The following is a 24,775-nucleotide window of genomic DNA, read 5'->3' as shown; positions in this document are numbered from 1 at the left end:
CATCTTGGCTACGTACTTTATTTCTTAGTCAGCTCTGGATATCCAGAAAATATTTAAAAAGGTGGAGGACGGCCCTCAAACTCCCATCCAGGATTTAGTCAAACTGGCCTTCAAGGTCTACAACTCCAGGGAGGAAGCAGCTGAGGCCCAGTGACAGGCCAGGCTAAAACAGAAGGTACAACTCCAAACCCAGGCCTTGGTAGCAGCCCTGAGGCCGGCTGGCTCCAGGAGCTCTCAGAGAGGAGGTACTCCCCAAGTGCCACCTGGTGCCTGCTTCAAGTGTGGCAACGAAGGCCACTGGGCCAAGCAGTGCCCCAACCCTAAGGAGCCAACTCGCCCCTGTCCGAGCTGTCGGCAGATAGGCCATTGGAAGTCAGACTGCCCCAACCTGAAGACGGTCGCTACGCCTCCACGTGACAACCCTCCTCAAGGTACTGGAGGCGTCTTCCAGCTCTTCGACACCGACGAAGATTGAAGAGGCTCAGACTCGGGAACCCCTCTTACTCTCGCCAAGCCCAGGGTTATGCTCCAGGTAGCAGATAAGTCCATATCCTTCCTTATGGATACGGGGGCCACCTACTCTGTTTTGCCTTCCTTTAGTGGCCCCAGCCATGCCTCCGCTGTCACGGTCATGGGAATTGATGGCACTCCCTTCACCTACCGCCAGACTCCTCCTCTGTCTTGCTGCCTGGATGGCTCCCTCTTCTCGCACTCATTTCTTATGATTCCTTTGTGCCCGAGTCCCCTTGTTAGGACGAGATCTCCTCTCCAAGCTAGGGGCCTCAGTTCACTTCCAGCCCAACCCCTCCCTGCACCTCGCGTTCTTCTTTCCCCTCCTCCCGCCTGATAAACCCCACCAGGCTGACCCCCCACTCCCGTTTCTAGTCCCCATTAACCCTAAGGTGTTGGACACCTCTACCCCGATCATTGCCCAGCACCATACTCCAGTCTGCATCCAGCTGAAGGATCCCTCCAAGTTTCCCTGTAGACCCCAGTTCCCTACCTCCCTTGAACACTGACAGGGACTAAAACCCATCATCATGTGCCTGCTCCAGCAGCACATTCTAGTCCCTGCCAACTCACCATGCAATACTCCTATCCTACCTGTACGGAAAAGCTCCGGGGCCTACCGCCTCATGCAGGATCTACACCTCATCAATGAGGCAGTAGTCCCCACCTTTCCAGTTGTTCCTAACCCATATACACTTCTCTCGCGCATTCCCCAATACCACTCATTTTACTGTCCTTGACCTAAACGATGCCTTCTTCACCATTCCCCTACACCCCGACTGTCACTTTCTGTTTGCCTGTACATGGGAAGATCCAGACACTCATATTTCTTCCCAGCTGACTTGGACTGTTCTGCCTCAAGGGTTCCAAGATAGCCCCCGTTTTTTGGGACAGGCACTGGCACAGGATGTTAGCCTCTGTCCCCTTACCCACAGCACACTATTGCAATATGTAGATGACTTATTACTATGTAGTCCCTCCTGGGAGAGCTCCCTTGTGGATACTGCCACACTTTAAAATTTTCTTGGTGACCGAGGTTATCGGGTTACCCCGGCCAAGGCTCAGCTTTGTCACCTACCTAAGCATACTCCTCACATCCCACTACAAAAAGCCTCATGGTGGATAGCATAAGCCTCATCAAAACTCTCCAGCCTCCTCAGGATGCGGAAGAGATCTTGTCCTTCCTAGGACTAGTAGGGTATTTCAGGCATTGGATTCCCAACTTCGGGGTCCTAGCCAAGCCCCTCTACCAGGCTGCCAAGGAAGTGCCCACCGGACCGCTGTCCGACCCCTCATTAGTTGCCAACTCTTTCGAGAAGCTTCAGGACTGTCTCCTTTCTGCCCCTGCTCTCTCTCTCCCCAACCCCCTTCGGCCTTTTCATCTATTCTCCGAGGAGCCACAAAAGGTAGCTACTGGCCTCCTAGCCCAGCTGGTTGGATCCACATACCAGGCTGTGGCCTATCTCTCCAGCAGTTAGACCCCACGGTCCAGGGCTGGCAACCTTGTCTGCGAGCCCTGGCAGCTGCCACAGAACTTACCAAGGAGGCCCTCAAGCTCACCCTAGGACATTCTCTTACTGTCTACTCTTCTCACCGACTGTCAGATCTCATCACACACAAGTGTCTCAGCCACCTCACCCCATCCCAGCTTCAACAGTTCCATCCCCAATGCTTCCTGGTGCAACCGGACAGGATCTGCGCCTCCACATCTAACTGCCCCCGCAGCTCCCTGTGTCCTCCGCTTCATCCAGGACTGCATGAAAGGAGTCTCCCGGGTCACTTTCAATCAGATGCTACTCCACCCCTATACCCAAGTTCCGACCTCCAAAGAACCCCACAACAGCCTATATCAGCAGGAAGCAGCCAGATGAATACGTCGCCCCTTTTTCTTATCAGAAAGAGGTCGGAATGTTAGGCAGGAATCTAGACCCAACATGGTGGTATCACCTGGCATGGCAGGCCCTTTGTTAGGAATTCCCACCCTTCACTTCCTGCTAAGACTTTCAGCGCGCGAAAAAAGCCTGCGCCCGCCAAAAAACCCCCGCTCTGTGCAAGCTCCTGGACACGTCATTCCTCAGAAATCGAAACCTAACTCAGGAAAACTGAAACCTACAAACCCCGCCTACCTCACCCTATAAAAGGCCCCCGATACCCGCCCCGAGTGTGACTTCCTCGGCCCACCTCCTAGAGGACCGGTAAACCTCGCCCACGAGCCCAATGAAGGCTACCTCTGTTCTCATCTGCCTCATGTCTTCTTGCTCGGCTCCCCGTTATATTACAATTTACAGATATAAGGAATTAACATATAAAGCAAGAATACCCAAAGGAGAGACAAAAGATTTCCAGAGAAGAGAAACAGAAACTCTAGATGTGCCGGAAACAGTCTTCTATCTGGGTTCTTTTGTGCTTGATGTCTTTCACCTATACTGTTTTCAAGGTTTATCCATGTTGTAGTAGGTATCAATGCTTCACCCCATTTTAAGGCTGAGTAATACTCCATTGTATGGATACACTACATTTTTAATTTACTCACCAACTGATGAACACTTGCGTTGTGTCCACTTTTTGCTATTAAGAATAATGAATGTTCATGTACAAGTTTTTGTCTGACCATATGTTTTCAGTTCTCTTGGGTGGAAAGAGAATTGATATCTAGGAGTAGAATTTCAGAATCACACGGTAATTCTGTATTTAACTTTGAGAAATTATCTAACTGATTTCCACAGCAACTATCATTTTATATTTCCCCACCAGAAATGCAACTTCTCCACATCCTCACCAATACTTATGTTTTGTTGATTTTGGATATAGCTATCCCTGTGGGTATAAAGTGGTGTCTTACTGTGGTTTGACTTTGCATTTCCCTAATGACTAATGATGTTGAGTATCATTTCATGTGCTTCTTGACCACTGTGCATCTTCTTTGGAGAAATGTTTATTCAAGTTCTTTGCCCATTTTAAAATTGGGTTATTTATATTTGTGTTGCTAAGTTGTAGTTCTTTATATATTCTAAATACTAGACCCTGATTTTGTATATGACTTGCAAAAATTTTCTCCCAGTCTCTGGGTCACTCTTTCATTTTTTGATGGTATCCTTTGATAATGCAAGGTTTTTATTTTGATGAAGTCCAATTTGTCTATTTTTTCTTCTGTTATTTATATTTTTGGTATCTTATTAAAAAAACAATTGCATAACTCAGGGTTATGAAAAATTTACACCTATGTTTCCTTTATAAGATTTTATAGTGTTAGCTCTTACATTTGGGTCTTGGATCCATTTTTGAATTAATTTTTGCATTTCATATGAGTTTAAGGTCCAAATTCATTCATTTGCATGTAAATATTCAGTTGTCTCAGCATCATTTGGTGAAAACACTATTCTTTCTCCATTGAATGGTTTTGGTATCCTTTTCAAAACTCCATTGACCAAAAATGTATGGGTTTATTTACAGACTTTTAATTTAATTCTGTTGATTTGTATGTCTATCCTTGTGCTAGAGGCATATTTTTTTGATTACTGAAACTTTGTAGCAAATTCCGAAATTAGGATGTATGAGTCCTCTGATTTTGTATTTCCTTTTCAAGATTGTTTTGGCTATTTAGGATCCCTTGCGATTCCATACAAATTTTGGGATTAGTTTGTCCATTTCTACAAACAAAAAAGGATGTTGGAATACTGATAGCAACTGAATTGAATCTGCAGATCAATTGAGAAGTATTGCCATCTTCAGAATATGAAGTGTTTCAATTAATTAACAAGGATATCTTTTTATTTACTTACATCTTCTTCAATTTCCCTCAACAATGTAGCATCAATTTTTAAATTAAAATTAATCAAAATTAAATTTAAATGAAAATTCAGTTCCTCAGTCACACTAGTTACATCTGAAGTAGTGAATGCCACATGTGGCTAATGGCTACTGTATTGGCTAACACCAACTAAAGAAATAGGTATGTGTGGGCATTATATAGTTATGGTAATTGATGTTACGAATCAATAAGTGTGAATAGGCTAAAATCACTCATTAAGAAAAAAAAAACCTGTATCACAGAACAAAACCCAACTATAAAGTGCACAAATTAAATACATCTAAAACTAAATTATTTATTTATAGTTTATTTCAGAGCTTTGATGTAAAAAATTCAGCAATTTGAACTTTTAAATAATTATTTTTATTTTTAATGGTTATGGGTACATAACAGGTGAGGTATATATTTATGGGGTACACATGATGTTTTGATACAGGCATTTAATATGTAATAATCACATAAGGGTAATTGAGGATATCCATCACCTCAAGGATTTTTTTTTTCTTTTTTTGATACAGGATCTCACTCTGTTTCCCAGGCTGGAAAGCAATGGCATGACCACAGCTCACTATAGCCTCAAACTCCTGAGCATAAGCAATCCCCTCTCCTCAGTCTCCCAAGTAGCTAGGACTACAGGCAAACACCACTACATCTGGCTAATTTTAAAAATTTGTGTGGCAACAGAGTCTCACTATGTTGCTCAAGCTGGTCTTGAACTCCTGGCCTCAAGTGATCCCCCTCCCTCAGCCTCCCAAAGTACTGGGATTATAGGCATGAGCTACCACGCCCAACCACGTGTATCATTTCTTTGTGTTAGGAACACTCCAATTCCACTCTTTTGGTTATTTTAAAATATACAACAAATTATTGTTGACTACAATCATCCTGTTGGGCTATCAAATACTAGATCTTATTCATTCTAACTGTTTTTATATCCATTAACCATCCCGAGTTTTCTCCCCTCCCTTACTACCCTTTCCAGGCTGTGCTAACCATCATTCTATTCTCTATCTTCATGAGTTTAACTATTTTAATTTTTAGCTTCCTCATATCAGAATATGGGAAATTTGTCTTTCTATGCCTGGCTTATTTCACATAACATAATGTCCTCCAGGCCCATCTATATTGTTGCAGATGATAGGATTTCATTCTTTTTTATGGCTGAATAATATACCATTGTTTATATATACCACATTTTCTTTAGCCATTCATCCATCCATGGATACTTAGTATGATCCCACATCTTAGCTATTGTGAATAGTACTGCAATAAACATGAGAGTGCAGATATCTCTTTCATATACTTTCTGATTTCCTTTCTTTTAGATATATACCTAGCAGTGGGATTGCTGGATCATATGTTAGTTCTTTTTTGAGTGTTTTGAGAAACTTTCATACTGTTCTCTGTAGTGGTTGTACTAATTTACATTTCCACCAGCAGTGTAGAAGGGTTCCCCTTTCTCCATATCCTTGCCAGCATTCATTATTGCCTGTCTTTTGAATAAAAGACATTTTAACTAGAGTGAGATGATATTTTACTGTAGTTTTGATTTGCATTTCTCTGTTGATTAACGATGTTGTACAGTTTTTCACATACCTGTTGGCCACTTGTATGTTTCCTCTTGAGAAATGTCCATTCAGATCTTTTGCACACTTTTTAATTGGATTATTTGATTTTTTTTTCCTATTGAGTTGTTTGAGCTCTTTATATATTCTGGTTATTAATCCCTTGTCAGATGAATAGCTTGCAAATATATTCTCCCACTCTATGTGTTGTCTCTTCACTTTGTTGATTGCTTCCTTTGCTGTGCAGAAGCTTTTCAACTTGATGGAATCCCATTTGTCATTTTTGCTTTGGTTGCCTGTGCTTCTGAGGTATTACCCAGGAAATCTTTGCCCAGGTGAATCAGTGACCTGCAGTTTTTCCCAGTGTTTTTTTTTTGTAGCAGTTTCATAGTTCCAGGTCTTCTCTCTCTTTTTTTTTTTTTTTTTTTTTTTTTTTTGAGTCTGGGTTTTGCTTTGTTGCTCAGGCTGGAGTGCAGTGGCACAATCATGACTCACTGCAGCCTTGAACTCCTGGGCTCAAGTGATTCTCCCACCTTGACCGTCCAAGTAGCTGGGACTACAGGTGTGCAACACCATGTCCAGCTAAGTTTTTAAAAGATTTTTGTACAGACAGCATCTTACTGTGTTGCCTAGGCTGGTCTCAAACGCCTGACTTCAAAAGATCCTGCTGCCTTGACTTCCAGAGTACTGGGATTAAAGGCATGAGCCACTGCACATGGCCTCAAGTCTTAAATTTAAGTCTTTAATGCATTTTGGTTTGATTTTTGTATATGGCGAGAGACTGAGGTCTACTTTCATCCTTTTGCATATGAATATCCAGTTTTCCCAGCACCATTTATTGAAGAGACTGTCTGTTCCCCAGTGCATATTCTTGACCATTCTAGAAAATGAGTTTACTATAGATGCATGGATTTATTTCTGAATTTCTGTTCTGTTCCATTGGTCTGTATGTCTATTTTTATGCTGGTACCATGCTGCTTTGGTTACTATAGTTCTGCGGTATTTGCAGATGATTTGATTCTTCCAGTTTGTTTCTTTTTGTTCATGATAGTTTTGGCTATTCTGGGTCTTTTGTGGTTCCATACAAATTTGTATAATTTTTTCTATTTCTGTGAAGAATGTCACTGGTATTTTGACAGAGAATACACTGGATCTATAGATTGCTTGGTGTGGTATGGACACTGAATTTTCCAATTAATGAAAATGGGATATCCCTTCATTTTTTTGGTGCTCTTCAATTTCTTTCATCAGTATTTTATAAATTTCATTGTAGAGATCTTTTACTTCTTTGGTTAAGTTAATTCTTAGGTATGTAATTTTATTTGTGGCTATTGTAAATGGAATTGCTTTCTTTGTTTCTTTTTCATATTGTTCACTGTTGGCACGTAGAAATGCTACTGATTTTTGTATGTTGATTTTGCATCCTGCAAATTTACTGAACTTGTTTATCAGTTCTAATAGTTTTTTGGTGGATCTATTACTCCACTTATAGAAAGTAAAAATCAAGCATAACTAAACTATAGTGTGTAGGAGGTAAGGTACATTCTTAGAGTAAAGTTTAAAAAAAGCAATGAAGTCACTACCAAAAAATGTATTATTACAGTAACTATGTCTCAGGAGCTCATGGGGGGTTGTGATTTTGAAGTGATAAAAGCAGGCCTTTCACAATGCTGACTAAGTTTACTTTATCTATACTGAGAGTGGTGATTACTCAGTATACATTTCATAAATGTTTTATGCTACACATTTATGTTTTATCTATTTTTCTTTGTGAGTTTTATTTCACAATAATAATAGGTTTAAAAGATCTAAACAGGACATCCAGTTAGAATTTTTGACAAAGCTCAAAGTCATGGTCTGGGTATTGGAGGTGAGACCAGGAGGAGGGAGAGGGTATTATCTAACTATTATGATTTCTTCAAACAGAAGAAATCCCAAACAACATATATAACATATTTCCATCAATTCCAGGACAAAATAAAATAAAAGATGCACCATTACTGTATGCACCAAGAAAGGGAAAACAATGCTGACAAACTATGGCACAACATTATTTGTCAGAAATATTGAAATGTAAAACAAAGAAGTATATAATAAAATTGATGGAATATGGTGTATAGAGAATAACTATTATACTTCTCACTTATTCAAACTACTACTTTTTGAATATAAAAATTTTTTATATTTTAAGGGAGTAGATGTAAGTAAAATAAGCCATAACCTACCAATCTGGTTTAAGTGTAGTACAAAGGCCTACAATAATCTAAATGAATTTAGGCACCTTTTATCATTGAAATTATAAATATTTTGCTATATTGGACATGAAAAAATATTAGTAAGGTAAAAACCTGACATCATCTTTATAGATAATTATTCACTTAGATTAATAAAAACTCAATTATATTCTAACTTTTTGGCCTTTTTTACAATATTAAATTTACATAAATAAAAATATCTTAACAGGACTTTCTATGAATAAAAAAAAAGATTAAAGCAGTTGTTCTACATGATTCTCTAAAAACAATGCACTAAATACTAGAAAGTGAGAGCTCAATAAAAAAAAAATAAGAAATAAGTAAAAGGATATAATAAAATCAAGGATTTACATGTAATTTGGTAAAACTTACAAATACCAAATTTTTCATTAAAAAAGAAATACATCTCAGGTGTTTAATATGTATGTAACTGACTAAATCTTTACAAGTTATAATCCTGCCCTGCCCTGCCCCCTCAAAAAGGGCTGTAAGTCTTAAAATGAAAAATAAGTCTCCTATCTCACTCCACCCTCCTCCAATTCCATTCTTATAGGACAATATTTTTTACATTTTTTACTCTTCTTGTAAATTATCTCCATTACCCTATCTTCCTATTTAGATGCCCTTCATTTCTTTCTCTTGCCTGATTGCTCTGGCTAGGACTTTCAATACTACTTTGAATAGAAGTGGTGAGAGAGGGCAACTTTGTCTTATGCCAGTTTTCAAGGGGAATACTTCCAGATTTTGCCCATTCAGTATAATGTTGGCTGTAGGTTTATCATAGATGGCTCTTATTATTTTGAAGAATGTTCTGCCAATATGTAGTTTATTGAGAGTTTTTAATGTGAAGGGGTGCTGAATTTTATCAAAAGATTTTTGTGTGTCTATTGAGATAATTATTTGTTTTTGTCTTTAGTTATGTTTTTTGTGATGAATCACATTTATTGATTACGTATGTTGAACCAACCTTGCATCCCAGAGATGAAGCCTACTTGATCATGGTGGATTAGCTTTTTGATGTGCTGCTGGATTCAGTTTGCCAGTATTTTGTTGAGGATTTTTGTATTAATGTTCATACTGGCCTGAAGCTTTCTTTTTTGTTGTTGTTGTATCTCTGCCAGGTTTTGGTATCAGGATGATGCTGGCCTCATAGAATAAGTTGGGGAGGGGTCTTTCCTCCTCAATATTTTGGAATAGTTTCATTAGAAATGGTATTGGCTGGCTGGGCATGCTGGCTCACACCTGTAATCCCAGCACTTTGGGAGGCCAAGGAGGGCAGATCATGAGGTCAGGAGTTCGAGACCAGCCTGGCCAACATGATGAAACGTTGTATCTACTAATAATACCAAAATTAGCCAGGAGTGGTGGTGTGCGCTTGTAGTCCTAGCTACTCAGGAGGCTGAGGCAGGAGAATTGCTTGAATCCGGGAGGCGGAGGTTGCAGTGAACCGAGATCATTGTGCAGCACTCCAGCCTCGGTGACAAAGTGAGACGCCATCTCCAAAAAATAAAAGAAAAGAAAAAAAAGAAAAAGAAATGGTATCAGCTATTCCTTGTATATCTGGTATCATTTGCCTGTGAATCCGTGAATCCATCAGGTTCTGGGCTTTTTTTTTTTTTTTTTTTTTTTTGGTTGGCAGGCTATTTATTACTGATTCAATTTCGGAGCTCGTTATTGGTCTGTTCAGCTAATCAGTTTCTGGTCTGTTCAGCTAATCAGTTTCTTCCTGATTCAGTCTTGGGAGAGTGTGTGTGTCAAATAACTTATCTATCTCCTATAGGTTTTCGAGTTTGCCCTGCATAGAGGTGTTCATAGTTATTTTGTTTCTGTGGGGTCTATGGTAACATCCCCTTTGTCATTTCTAATTGTGTTTATTGGGATCTTCTCTCTTTTCTTCTTTATTAGTCAAGCTTGGAACATAACTATCTTATTTTCTCAAAAAACCAACTCCTGGATTTGTTGATGTTTTGAATGTTTTTTTGTGTGTCTTGATTTCCTTCAGTTTAGCTCTGATTTTGGTTATTGTCTTTTGCTAGCTTTGGGGTTCATTTGCTTCTTTAATTCTTTCCATTGTGATGTCAGGTTGTTATTTTGAGATCTTTCCCACATTTTCATGTGGACATTTTGTGGTATGAATTTCCCTCTTAACATTGCCTTAGCTCTGTCCCACAGATTCTGGTATGTTGTATCTTTGTTCTCATTGGTTTCAAAGAACTTCATGATTTCTGTCTTAATTTCATTATTTACCCAAAAGTCATTCAGGAGCATGTTGTTTAATTCCTATGTAATTGTATGGTTTTGAGTGATTTTCAGAGTCTTGACTTCTATTTTAATTGTGCTGTGGTACAACAGTGTGTTTCGTATGATTTTGGTTCTTTTGCATTTGCTGAGGACTGTTTTATGTCCAATTATGTGGTCAGTTTCAGAGTATGTGCCATGTGGTGATGAGAAGAATGTATATTCTGTTATTTGGGGATGGAAAGTTCAGTATCAGTACTGCACAAAGCCCTTTTCAGCACAAGTACCATCCTATAAAATCCCCAGCAAGCCTTTTCTTCTTGCAGTCAGCTCCCCTCTTGCTGATCTGCCTGTTGCTTTCTTGGAATGTACTTTTATACCTTCTCTAATAAATGTGCCGTTCTATACATATAACTGTCTTGGCAAATTCTTCTTACTGCCTGCATGATACCGGCCCCAGATAGTCACTACCTGTGACAAAAATGATCTTACATTTCAGAAGGATCACTCTGCCTCCTCTATGTAGAATACGTTATAGGAGTAAGAGGTACAGCTATGGAGACCAGTATAAATTTACAGGTTTAAATTGCGGTGGAGTTGCCAAAGAATTTGCTGATGGATCGTATTTGAGTTATAGCAGAGAATTTTAGGATGACTCCAAAGTTTTCAGTATAAGCAACTATAAAGATATAACTATGATTGTTGAACTGGGAAAGACTAAAGAAAGAAATGTTTGTGGGGGAGAATTTAGGAGTTTAATTTTGTTACAGTCGAGGTGCTTATTATACATACAAATGAAAATGTTAATTTGAAGGCCGGATGGAGGAGTCCTAGAGTTTACAGTGGTGTCCTAGGTGGAAGCACACACTTGGAAAATGTAGCATATAAACAGTATTTAAAGTAATGAAACACTGAGTGGAAAACTACCTAAAGAGTGAGTGTAGATAAGAGAAGACAGTTCAGGACCAATCCCTGAAATATTCTACATTTAAAGGTTGGGGAGATACAGAGAAATCAGGCAAGGAGAGTGAGAAGGGGCAACCAGGAGGAAAACTAGAAGAGCTCTGAAGAGAGAAGTCATGTGCATCACTGCCAAATCTAGTGGTCAGTCTCCTCGTCTTGGATTTGGCAATGAGACATCACTGCTGACTTTGACGTGAGCAGTTTCAGGGGTTGGGATAAAAGCTTAATGAATAGTTCAAGAGAGAATGGAAGCAAAGAAAAAAGTAATCTAGAGGCATAGTTTTATAATAAAAGGAGGGGGAACAGAGAAACAGTGAATGTGGGGTTAGAAACGTTTTGGGTTTTGTTTTTATGGTGGGGAGAATAACAGCATGCTTATATGCTGTGATATGTGGGAAGATTTAGAAAAGAGGGATAATTAATGAGAAGAGATAATTGCTAGAGCAAAGACCTTACTAAAAGAGAAGGGATGGGATACATTGCACAGGTCCAAGGAGTGGTCTTACGTAGAAAATGATTGATTTATTTCTCCTAAGACCAGGAGACTGACAGAGTACATGGACTACTATATCGAGTAACGGCAATTTAACAGCATCCCTGGTCACGTCCAGTCTATTTACGTCAGTGATTTTGTTTGTAGAAGTTAGCCTCTTTAGGAAATAATCTGTTTAAGTAAAAGACTTAGCTATAAGAATGGGGATAATGGCATTCAACTTAAAAGTGAAAAGTTGAAGGTATCTCAAATACCCACAATCATTAGCTACTGGACTTTTCAGGCTTAAAATGCATTACAGAAACAATGTTTCAGGATGTTTAAAGTTATATCAAACAGTAACTCAGAGAAAAGCAACTGTTTCTCACTGGTATACATCCTGAAATTTAAACCAATATTAAATATAAAATATGTTTTAAGATGTTTCATAAGTATATTTTATATACTTACTTTTAAAAGGATAAACCCTCATTTAAAAAGACATTTTGATAAACATTTTTTAAAAGTTTGACTTTGCCAGTAATCAAATAAATGGAAATTAAAATAGTAGAATATCATTTTCACTTATAAAAATTACAAAATTGGCCATAACTTAAACACTCTGTTGGAAAGAGTGAGAAGCAGGCATTCTCATATACTGTTAATACAAACTGAATTGGTATGACTTCACTGGAGGACAATCATAGTATGTATCAAAAGCTTTAATAATATATATGTTATTTATCCCATAAATTCCACTTCTAGGATTTTTATTTAAAGAAATATTAGGAATGCTTTTACACTGTTGGTGGGGGTGTAAATTAGTTCAACCATTGTGGAAGACAGTGTGGCAATTCCTCAAGGATCTAGAATTAGAAATACCATTTGACCCAGCAATCCCATTACTGAGCATATACCCAAAGGATTATAAATCACTCTACAATAAAGACATGTGCACACGTATGTTTACTGCGGCACTATTCACAATAGCAAAGACTTGGAACCAAACCAAATGTCCATCAATGACAGACTGGATTAAGAAAATGTGGCACATACACACCATGGAACACTATGCAGTCATAAAAAAGGATGAGCTCATGTCCTTTGCAGGGACATGGATGAAGCTAGAAACTATCATTCTCAGCAAACTATCACAAGATCAGAAAATCAAACACCGTATGTTCCCACTCATAAGTGGGAGTTGAACAATAAGGACACATGGACACAGGGAGGGGAACATCACACACCAGGAGGGATAACATTAGGAGAAATACCTAATGTAGGTGACAGGTTGATGGGTGCAGCAAACCACCACAGCACGTGTATACCTATGTAACAAAACTGCACGTTCTGCACATGTAACCCAGAACTTAAAGTACAATAAACAAATAAATAAATCTGAAAAAAAATTCATTGCTTTGTATAAAAACATATAGTTACAAGGATGTTAGCTACAACACTGTATGTAACAGTTAATAATTAAATGTACCCTAAAGTTTCAAAATAACTGTGTAAACATACTATACAGACAATGAAATTTTAGGACATGATACTGTAGAAACACTATTAATGATAAGTAAAAGGCACTTTATATAGTAGTAAGGGAAATAAATAGCTACATGTACATTATGATTCCATTTTCATTAAAGAAAATAATGTATCTATGCATAGAAAAAGTTGGAAAGCCATCCATCAAAATGTCAGGAATGTTTCTAGCAGCTGCTTCTTGAAGGTAAGATAAGGAGTGACTTAAACTTTCTTCTTCCTATCTTTATTTATTTTATAATTTTTCTACCATGAATATGTATTACTTCCTAAATAAATTAAAAGCAGTAATGTGGGGGGAGGGACTGATGGTTTCTTAAAATTAGAAATCTAGTAGATTTTTAAAAAATGTGTCTAATACAGGTATATTTCTGTGAATGCAATTTGATTTTTAAAGTATTAGTTCTTTATGACAATTAGGATAGTTTAAATTTTTCTAAAAAAAAAAACTCCATGATTAGTAATACTAACTGGCTTATGACTAGGCTGAATTGGTGTTTGTCTTTTCATTTTAGCACCCTTTATACAACAAGATGTTAGAAATTCTTCATTTTATAAAGAAGCTATATATACATGTTTGGATTAGTGCATCACAAAATCATATTAAAATATTCAGATAAAAAGTGGCTATGCACTTGAGTATACAGGGTCTACATTACTAAATTAATTATGAGTGCACATCATGAGAAAGTTCCATTATTGTACCTTTCAAAAACACTGTAATAATTACTTCAGTATCTTACATGTACGTAGAAGAGGAAAATTAGTGTGTGTGTGTATACATATCTCTTTATATTTTAAGTCATTTCCTAAATCACTGAATACAGCCTTTCTACCTACATACTGATTACTAAATTCTATCTCCAGATGACATCTTGCTGTTTAATTCCAGACTTGTATTTTACCCACTCTGCCATAAACTAGTTGTGTGACTAAGGACAAGTTATTTAACCTCTCTGCATTTCAGTTTTCTCATTTGTAAAATAGAGACAGCAGTGCCTATTAATCCAACATATCCCAAAACAGTATAATTTTATGCCTGTTCAAAACATCATCTTGCTGCATTTCTTTTCTAGACAATGTACTACAATTATCCCTTTTCCCAAGGAATCCACTTACCCAAGTTAGAAATTACAGTGCCATTATATTCTATTCTTCTTTTTCCCTCACCATCCAAAACACCTTCCCACTCTCAGCTTTGAAATATTGGTGACTTCTCTTACTAGATGGCAATTATCTTGAGAATGGGGACTGTGTTCTTTTTTGGAAGTTCATAAAGCTCCTATACTCTTGACATCTAAGTATCCCTGGCACCGAGGAAAATTTTTGTCCTATGGTTAGGCACTCAATAAATGCATTTTGGATGTGTGTGTGTGTGTGTGTGACATATATACATATTTTATACACATACAGAATATGTTATAGCTTTGCCATGATTATAAAATTTTAGAAGTATATAAAGACTGTAGATCCTCATGGCAGACAGAAGGCAGGACTAGAGTGCAGCTCTAGACAGAGCAGACTGCGGAGGCTTGCCTTGTGAATTTTAGCTCCAGATCGACTGCAAGAAAAAACCTACCAATCCTGAGAGGACCACAGACCTTCTAAAGGAGTGGACTGCTCCTGCAGGACCTGGGAGACCCCCGCCAAATACTGTGGGTGCCACAACTGCCGAAGTGGGAAAGGGAGAACACTGCCTCTCCCAAACACACACCACCACTGGAGAAGCTGAAGGTCTGTTTGTGGGAGAAGTTTCCGACTTTACCAGGAGCTGAGTCAATCTGGAGAGCTGAGCAAAATACAGGGGTAGGGGAAACAACAGAAAGGCCCTGGGAGCTCGCTGGGTCCCCGAGCAGGCCATTCCTGCCTGTACCACGAGGATCCAAAGGGAGGGTAGCCAGAGGAGCAGGGGCTAAAACTCCACAGGGAAAAGGAAATCTCTAGCTGAACTCTGTACCAATTTGAATGGGGTGAGAAGCCTCCCGGCCAGAACTTGGGGAAGAGCGCAAATCCAGTGTGCAGACTCCACAGGCAGGGGAAGAACCAAGCTCTTTTCTTTTGCAGCTGGGAGGCGGGTAGCCTGGGGCAGGTTTTCAAGCCTGTCGCACCCTCTGCCTGGAAACGGACTTGGGCTGTTGGCAGGGGCATGGTGGGAGTGAGACTGGCCCTTCGGTTTGCATGGGAGCTGGGTGAGGCCTGTGACTGCCTGCTTTCCCCCACTTCCCTGACAACTTGCAGGTCTCAGCAGAGGGAGCCATAATCCTCCTAGGTAGACAACTCCACTGACCTAGGAATCTCACTCCCATCACCCACAGCAGCCCCAGCAAGACCTGCCCAAGGAGAGTCTGAGCTCAGACATGCCTAGCCCTGCCCCGACCTGAGAGTCCTTCCCTACCCACCCTGGCAGTGAAAGACAAAGGGCATATAACCTTGGGAGTTCTAGGGTCCTGCCCACCACTGGTTCTTCCCCATACTACCATAGTTGCTACTCTCTGGAATGCGCCACCTCCTGGCAGGAGGCCAACCAGCACAAAAATAGAGCATTAAACCACCAAAGCTAAGAACCCTCACAGAGTCCATTGCAACCCCTCACCTCCCTGCTACCTCCATCAGAACAGGTGCTGGTATCCCATAGATGGCTCACATCACAGGACTCTGTGCACACAACCCCCAGTAGCAGCCAAGAGCCAGGTAGATTCACTGAGTGGCTAGACCCAGAAGAGAGACAACAATCACTACAGCTAGGCTCACAGGAAGCCACACCCATAGGAAAAGGGGGAGAGTACTACATCAAGGGAACACCCCATGGGACAAAAGAATCTGAATAACAGCCATCAGCCCTAGACCTTCCCTCTGACAGAGCCTAGCCAAATGAGAAGGAACCAGAAAACCAACCCTGGTAATATAACAAAACAAGGCTCTTCAACACCCCCCAAAAATCATACTAGCTCACGAGCAATGGATCCAAACCAAGAATAAATCCCTGATTTACCTGAAAAATAATTCAGGAGGTAGTCATTATGCTAATCATGGAGGGACCAAAGAAAGGCGAAGCTCAGTGCAAGGAAATCCAAAAAATGATACAAGAAATGAAAGGAGAAATATTCAAGGAAATAGATAGCTTAAAGAAAAAACAATAAAAAATTCAGGAAACTTTGGACACACTTTTAGAAATGCAAAATGCTTTGGAAAGCCTCAGCAACAGAATTGAATAAGTAGAAGAAAGAAATTCGGAGCTCAAAGATGAGGTCTTTGAATGAACCCAATCCAACAAAGACAAACAAAAAAGAATAAGAAAATATGAACGAAGCCTCCAAGAAGTCTGGGATTCTGTTAAACAACCAAACCTAAGAATAAACAGCGTTCCTGAGGGAGAAGAGAATTCTAAAAGCTTGGAAAACATAATTGGGGGAATAACTGAGGAAAACTTCCCTGGCCTTGCTAGAGACCTAGACATCCAAATACAAGAAGCACAAAGAATACCTGGGAAATTCATCACAGAAAGGTCTTTACCTAGGCACATTGCCATCAGATTATCCAAAGTTAACATGAAGGAAAGAATCTTAAGAGCTGTGAGACGGAAGCACCAGATAACCTATAAAGGAAAACCTGTCAGATTAACAGCAGATTTCTCAGCAGAAACCCTACAAGCTAGAAAGAATTGGGGCCCTATCTTCAGCCTCCTCAAACAAAACAATTATCAGTCAAGAATTTTGTGTCCAGCAAAACTAAGCACATATATGAAGGAAAGATACAGTCTTTTTCAGAAAAACAAATGCTGAAAGAACTCACCATTACCAGGTCACTACTACAAGAACTGCTAAAAGGAACTCTAAATCTTGAAACAAATCCTGGAAACACATCAAAACAGAATCTCTTTAAAGCATAAATCACACAGGACCTATAAAACAAAAATACAAGTTAAAAATCAAAAATAAAAAACAAACAAACAAAAAACCAAAGTACACAGGCAACAAAGAGCACAATGAATGCAAGGGTACCTCCCATTTCAATACTGACATTGAATGTAAATGGCCTAAAAGCTCTACTTAAATGATACAGAACTGCACAATGGATAAAAACTCACCAACCAACTATCTGCTGCCTTCAGGCGACTCACCTAACACATAAGGACTCACATAAAGTAAAAGGGTGGAAAAAGGCATTTCATGCAAATGGACACCAAAAGTGAGCAGGAGTAGCTATTCTTATATCAGACAAAACAAACTATAAAGCAACAGCAGGTAAAAGAGACAAAGAGGGACATTATATAATAGTAAAAGACCTCATCCAACAGGGAAATATCACAATCCTAAATGTACATGCACCAAACACTGGAGCTCCCAAATATATAAAACAATTACTAATAGACATAAGAAATGAGATAGACAGCAACACAATAAGAGTTGGGGCGGGGGGGGGGGGGGGGCTTCAATACGCCACTGACAGCACTAGATAGGTCATCAAGATAGAAAGCCAACAAAGAAACAATGGATTTAAACTATACCTTGGAGCAAATGGGCTTAACAAATACATACAGAACATTTCATTCAACATCTGAAGGATACACATTCTATTCCACAGCACATGGAACTTTCTCCAAGATAGACCATGTGATAGGCCATAAAATGAACCTCAATAAATTTAAGAAAATTGAAATTATATCAAGCACTCTTTCAGACTACAGTGGAATAAAATTGGAAGTCAACTCCAAAAGGAACCTTCAAAACCATGCAAATACATGGAAATTAAATAACTTGCTCCTTAATGAGCATTGGGTCAAAAACGAAATCAAGACAGAAATCAAAAAATTCTTCAGACTTTACAACAATAATGACACAACCTATCAAAACCTCTCAGATACAGCAAAGGCGGAGCTAAAAGGAAAGTTCATAGCCCTAAATGGCTATATCAAAAAGACTGAAAGAGCGCAAACTGACATTCTAAAGTCACGCCTCAAGGAACTAGAGAAACAAGAACAAACCAAACCCAGACCTAGCAGAAGAAAGAAAATAACCAAGATCAGAGCAGAATTAAATGAAATTGAAACAAAAAAATACAAGATAAATGAAACAAAAAGCTGGTTCTTTGAAAAGATAAATAAAATTTATAGACCATCAGCAAGATTAACCAAGAAAAGAAAAGAGAAAATAACCTCATTAAGAAACGAAACAAGAGATATTACAACTCACAGCACTGAAAACAAAAGATCATTCAAGGCTACTATGAACACCTTTATGCATATGAATTAGAAAACCTAGACAAGATGGATAAATTCATAGAAAAATACAACCCTCCTAGCTTAAATCAGGAAGAATTAGATACGCTGAACAGACTGATAACAAGCAGTGATATTGAAATGGTAATTAAAAAATTACCAATAACAAAAAAGTTGAGGACCAGATGGATTCACAGAATTCTACCAGACATTCAAAGAATTGGTACCAATCCTTTTGACACTATTCGATAAGATAGAGAAAGAAGGAACCTTCCCTAATTTACTCTATGAAGCCAGCATCACCCTCATACCAAAACCAGGAAAGGACATAACCAAAAAAGAAAACTACAGACCAATATTCTTGATGAACACAGATGCTAAAATCCTTAACAAAATACTAGCTAACCGAATCCAGCAACATATCAAAAAGATAATACACCATGATCAAGTGGGTTTCATACCAGGGATACAAGGATACTTTAACATATGCAAGTCAATAAATGTGATATGCCACATAAACAGAATTAAAAACACAAATCACACAATCATCTCAATAGATGCAGAAAAAGCATTTGACAAAAGCCAGCACATCCCTTTATGATTAAAACTCTCAGCAATATCAGCATACAAGGGACCTACCTTGATGTAACAAAAGCCAGCTATGACAAATCCACAGCCAACATAATACTGAATGGGGAAAAGTTAAAAGCATTCCCTCTGAGAACTGGAACAAGACAAAGATGTCCACTCTCACCACTCCTCTTCAACATAGTACTGGAAGTCCTAGCTAGAGCAATCAGACAGGAGAAAGAAATAAAGGGCATCGAAATCAGTAAAGAGAAAGTCAAACTGTTCACTGTTTGCTGATGATATGATTGTTTACCTTGAAAACCCTAAGGACTCCTCCAGAAAGTTCCTACAATTAATAAAAGAATTCAGCAAAGGTTCTAGATACAAGATTAATGTACACAAATCAGTAGCTCTTCTGTACACCAACAGCAACCAAGTGGAGAATCAAATCAAGAACTCAATCCCTTTTACAATAGCTGAAAAACAAAATAAAAAAAATACTTAGGAATATACTCAACCAAGGAGTTGAAAGACCTCTACAAAGAAAACTACAAAATATTGCCAAAAGAAATCATAGATGACACGAACAAATGGAAACACATCCCATGCTCATGGATGGGTAGAATCAATATTGTGAATAATGACCATACTGCCAAAAGCAAACTACAAACTCAATGCAATCCCCATCAAAATACCACCACCATTCTTCACAGAATTAGAAAAAAAAAATTCTAAAATTCATATGGAACCAAAAAAGAACCCACATAGCCAAAGTAAGACTAAGCAGAAAGAACAAATTTGGAGACATCACCCTATCTGATTTCAAACTATACTATATGGCCATAATCACCAAAACAGTGTGGTACTGGTATAAAAATAAGCACATAGACCAGTGGAACAGAATAGAGAACCCAGAAATAAATCCAAATACTTACAGCCAACTGACCTTCGACAAAGCAAACAAAAACATAAAGTGGGAAAGGACACCCTTTTCAACAAATGATGCTGGGATAACTGGCTACCCACATGAAGGAGAATGAAATTGGATCCTCATCTCTCACCTTATACAAAATCAACTCAAGATGGATTAAGGACTAAAACTTAAGACCTGAAACTATAAAAATTCTAGAAGAGAACTTTGGAAAAACCCTTCTAGATATTGGCTTAGGCAAGGATTTCATGACCATGAACCAAAAAGCAAATGGAATAAAAACAAAAATAAATAGCTGGGACCTAATTAAACTAAAGAGCTTTTACACGGCAAAAGGAACAATCAGCAGAGTAAAAAGACAACACAGAGAGAAGGAGAAAATCTTCACAATCTATACATCTGACAAAGGACTAATATCCAGAATCTACAAACAACTCAAACAAATCAGTATGAAAAAACAATCCCATTAAAAAGTGGGCTATGGACATGAACAGACCATTCTCAAAAGAAGATATGCAAATGGCCAAAAAATATATGAAAATGCTCAACATCACTAATGATCAGCAAAATGCAAATCGAATCACAATGTGATACCACCTTACTCCTGCAAGAATGGCCATAATAAAAAAATCAAAAAACGGTAGATGTTGGTGTGGATGCAGCAAACAGGGAACACTTTTACACCACTGGTGGGAATGTAAACTAGTACAGCCACTGTGGAAAATAGCGTGGAGATTCCTTAAGGAACTAAAAGTAGAACTACCATTTGATCTATCAATTCCACTACTGGGTATCTGCCCAGAGGAAAGTAAGTTATTATTTGAAAAAGATACTTGCACACGCATGTTTACAGCAGCACAATTCACAATTGCAAAATCATGGAACCAACCCAAATGCTCATCAATCAACTGGATAAAGAAACTGTATTATACAGGGGAAGATATGTTTTTGAAGACACCTTGAGACTGTCAATATGCAATTACCATAGTTTGCTAATTCTTTTTTTTTTTGAGACGTATTCTCGCTCTGTCGCCTAGGCTGGGGTGCAGCTGGCGTGATCTCGGCTCACTCCAACCTCCACCTCTCGGGTTCACGTCATTCTAATGCATCAGCCTCCCAACTAGCTGGGACTACAGGCATGTGCCACCATGCCCGGCTAACTTTTATTTTTAGTAGAGACGGGGTTTCACCATGTTATTAGCCAGGATGGTCTCGATCTCCTGACCTCACGATCTGCCCACCTCAGCCTCCCAAAGTGCTGGGATTACAGGTGTGAGCCACTGCGCCCGGCCTTAGTTCACTAAATTTTTATCTGATATTCCACCCGGGGATGAGACGGAAAGGTGAAAAATTTGAATTCTTGACACTATCTGTAGTTTTTATATTTAATAATTGTCCCAGATTTTTTACTTTCAGATAATCCCTTGTTTATATTTTTCAAGAATTCACAATCAATTATAGACAAATAAAAGCTAATTTTCTCCATTAAAAAAAAAAGAAACTGTGGAATATATATACGATGGAATACTACGAAGCCATAAAAAGGAATGCATTAACAGCATTTGCGATGACCTGCATGAGATTGGAGACTATTATTGTAAGTGTAGTAACTCAGGAATGGAAAACCAAACATCATATGTTCTCACTGATATGTGGGAGCTAAGCTACGAGGACTTAAAGGCATAAGAATGATACAGTGGACTTTGGGGACTTGTGGGGAAGAGTAGGAGGGGGGTGAGAAGGATAAAAGACAACAAATATGGTGCAGTGGACACTGCTCGGGTGATGAGTGCTCCAAAATCTCACAAATCACCACTAAAGAACTTACTCATGTAATCAAATACCACCTGTACTCCAGTAATTTATGGAAAAATAAAGAAGTATATAAAGATCATCATTTTAGTGAGGAAATCAATCTTTCAAGCAGACCTTAGAAATATATATAGATGTCATTAATTATTATTTAATGCTGATGAGACTGTGGGAAATCCACAATTCTCACACAATATTGGTAACAGGATAAATTGTTACAACTCTTTAAAAGACATATTTTAAGAGTCATCAGATTTTTCAGAGAATTTATTTGAATATCTCTGACAATTTACAATGAAAACAAAAGGAAAACTGATATGTATAAGAATGTTATTTATCCTTTTTTATGAGAAAAATAGAAAACAATCTAAATACTGAATTATAGTTTTGAAATTTCAGTCGACTATTTCAGAGCTATTAAAGTTATTATAATGACTATAACAATATGAATAAATGCTTTTGTTATTTTAAAAACTATATGTTGGGATTACAATTATGTTAAAAAGTGTATATTTACATAAAAAGTGTATTTTTAAAATAATAAATACTAAAAATGCAACTGAAGCTTGTACCCTTTAATGATTTCTGATACTGGAAGAAATATTTAGTACAAAGTAGTTTTAATCAGACAAACATTGCACAAGGCATTCAATTTTAAATAAGATTTTAAAACACATATCTCAGAATGTCACATACCTTTGGATATACTTCAAATATGGCGTATAGTCTATTACAGCAGGAAAGCTGCCATCCAGTCCCTCTCCCTTTAGGCAGAAACTAAGACAATAGAAAATAAATATTTCATATTAATATATAAAAATTTAAATCAAACTTAAGTTTTATGAAAAATCTCTTGCCAGAGATGCTTCTCTCATGAAATGGCAAGTGAATTTTTTTTGTTAGCAATTTAATTGTTACTTGTCACAAATAAATGCCTGAATAAAATGTTCTACCTTCAATACCAATGACAAAGCATTGTACAAATTAATACACTGTCAATGGGTTACATTAAACCAACAGTTAACATTCTTAATCTGTTTTTTTGTTTTGTTTTGTTTTGAGACAGAGTCTTGCTCTGTCACCCAGGCTGGAGTGTAGTGGCATGATCTTGGCATACGGAAGCCTCTGCCTCCTGGGTTCCAACAACTCTCCTGCTTCAGCCCCCTGGGTAGCTGGGAATATAGGCGCCCACCACCACGCCCGGGTAATTTTTGTATTTTTAGTAGAGATGAGGTTTTGTCATGTTGGCCAGGCGGTCTTGAACTCCTGACCTCAGGTGATCCGTCCGCCTCGGCCTCCTAAACTGTTGGGATTACAGGCATAAGCTGTCATGCCTGGCCAGTTTTTTAAAACAATAAAACAACAAACAAAACAAGACTGTAAAAAATTTAGACAGAGCTGGTAACATGTGATATAAAAAGTTAACATCCATAGAGCGATCAAAAAGACAACCTTCATATTCCATCTATCATGTTCATCTTCCACAATTAAGCTAAAGATTGCTTATTAAATCTTAATAAAGTTAGACTTGTAAAATGACAAATATTTAGAAAAGGAAATGCTTTACTAAAAAAGATAACTTCAGTGAAAACGAGCAGCATTATTTTTATCAAGACCCAAAAGTAGAATTTCATTTGTCTTACACTTATTTTGTTAATATTCCTGAATTTCCAAATGTTATATTTCAATAAAAATACAATATTTCCTTCATTCCTTGTGTTTGAGTTTTCTTATAGACAAACCTTTTACTTTCAATGTAACGTAAAATCTGGGATCGATTAAAGAAATACAAAAAAAGTGTCTATAAATCTAAAAAGAACTTGTATTGCCCATTTTTAGCACTTGTTACTTTAGTGTGGAACCAGTTCATCTTGTTGATAATAAAAGTAAATTTTAACAATATTTTTTTATATTCTCCATACATAACATAAGAGACATAAGATACCCAAGACAGCCTCTCAGGATCTTCTTTATCTCAACACATGAGATAATGATAATCTTTCTGGCTTTGAAACTACTTTTAGTCTATTTCTTTTTAATTTTAAAGCAGTAGCTGAAAAATACTAAGAGGTAAGATTCAAAGCCTTCCTTCACTGGGGAGGGGGTTGTTGGGGAATGGGATATAGTCTAAGTTTTCTTTTTATCCAAGCTACAGAGCAAGCCTATCAATTTGTTAAGTTTCAGGCAGTCTCTTTTCTGAGAGCAAACTCATTTAAAAAAACAAACTGATGTCATTTGAAAGAGAACATGAATCAAATAACGATTTCCAACTGTGTGCTTTACTTAGAAAACCGAAAGAAAAAATCATAAGTAGAAACTATTAAGACACAGAATAATTTATAAACTGAATGCATTTGGTTATATTAAGTACCTGAAATCAATAGCATTGAGTCCTAGCAGCATGCCAGCAAGCATATTTGCTTCTTCACCCAAGACAATTGCTCCATCTTCATAAAATCTCCTAAAAAATGAAATGGGTGAATATATAAAATATTAAAAATAAATGGAAGTTTGATCGAGAGAAAACATTTAGAGTCCAGACTATTGTAGGAAGAGCTAAATTTTCTTTAATTTGTAGTTTTAAAAAAAACATATTTCTATCACTGAAGTTTTGAAGATACCTAGACCAAAATAAAGAGACAGAAAAACAACAAGCCCCTGAAGAAACTAAAACTTGCCAATATAACAAAAAGAATTCTGTTTCCACCTCTCCTAAAAAGAATCCCCAAAGTGACTCTTTTGATGGGTCTAGAGTGCCAGCATTTTTCTTTAATAATCAAGCAATATAAATGTAAAGTGAAAGGTGGCAAATTCAGAGTCATTTGTACTGATCTGTTTTCAAAATGAAGTAGACTTGAGTTCTAACAAATAAGAAAAAATAATTT

The 24,775-nt window shown here is 37.9% G+C and overlaps 1 protein-coding gene across 7 annotated transcripts in view; it reads right to left on the bottom strand.

Annotated features, from left to right (window-relative positions):
• Positions 1-24,775, bottom strand: part of RUNDC3B (RUN domain containing 3B) — a 179,554-nt gene that overhangs the window by 64,263 nt on the left and 90,516 nt on the right. For all 7 annotated transcript variants that reach the window (XM_009203506.3, XM_009203507.3, XM_009203510.3 and 4 more), the window contains 2 exons: positions 24,262-24,351; positions 22,587-22,667 (listed from right to left, as the gene is read on the bottom strand). In XM_009203506.3, the coding sequence (XP_009201770.1) occupies positions 22,587-22,667; positions 24,262-24,351 (171 nt within the window). The remainder of the gene's footprint in view (positions 1-22,586; positions 22,668-24,261; positions 24,352-24,775) is intronic.

Source organism: Papio anubis, chromosome 4 (genome assembly GCF_008728515.1).
Source record: "Papio anubis isolate 15944 chromosome 4, Panubis1.0, whole genome shotgun sequence".
Lineage (NCBI taxonomy): Eukaryota > Metazoa > Chordata > Mammalia > Primates > Cercopithecidae > Papio > Papio anubis.
The sequence above is the reverse complement of the archived record's forward strand: the minus strand, read 5'-3'. Positions and strand labels throughout refer to the sequence as shown.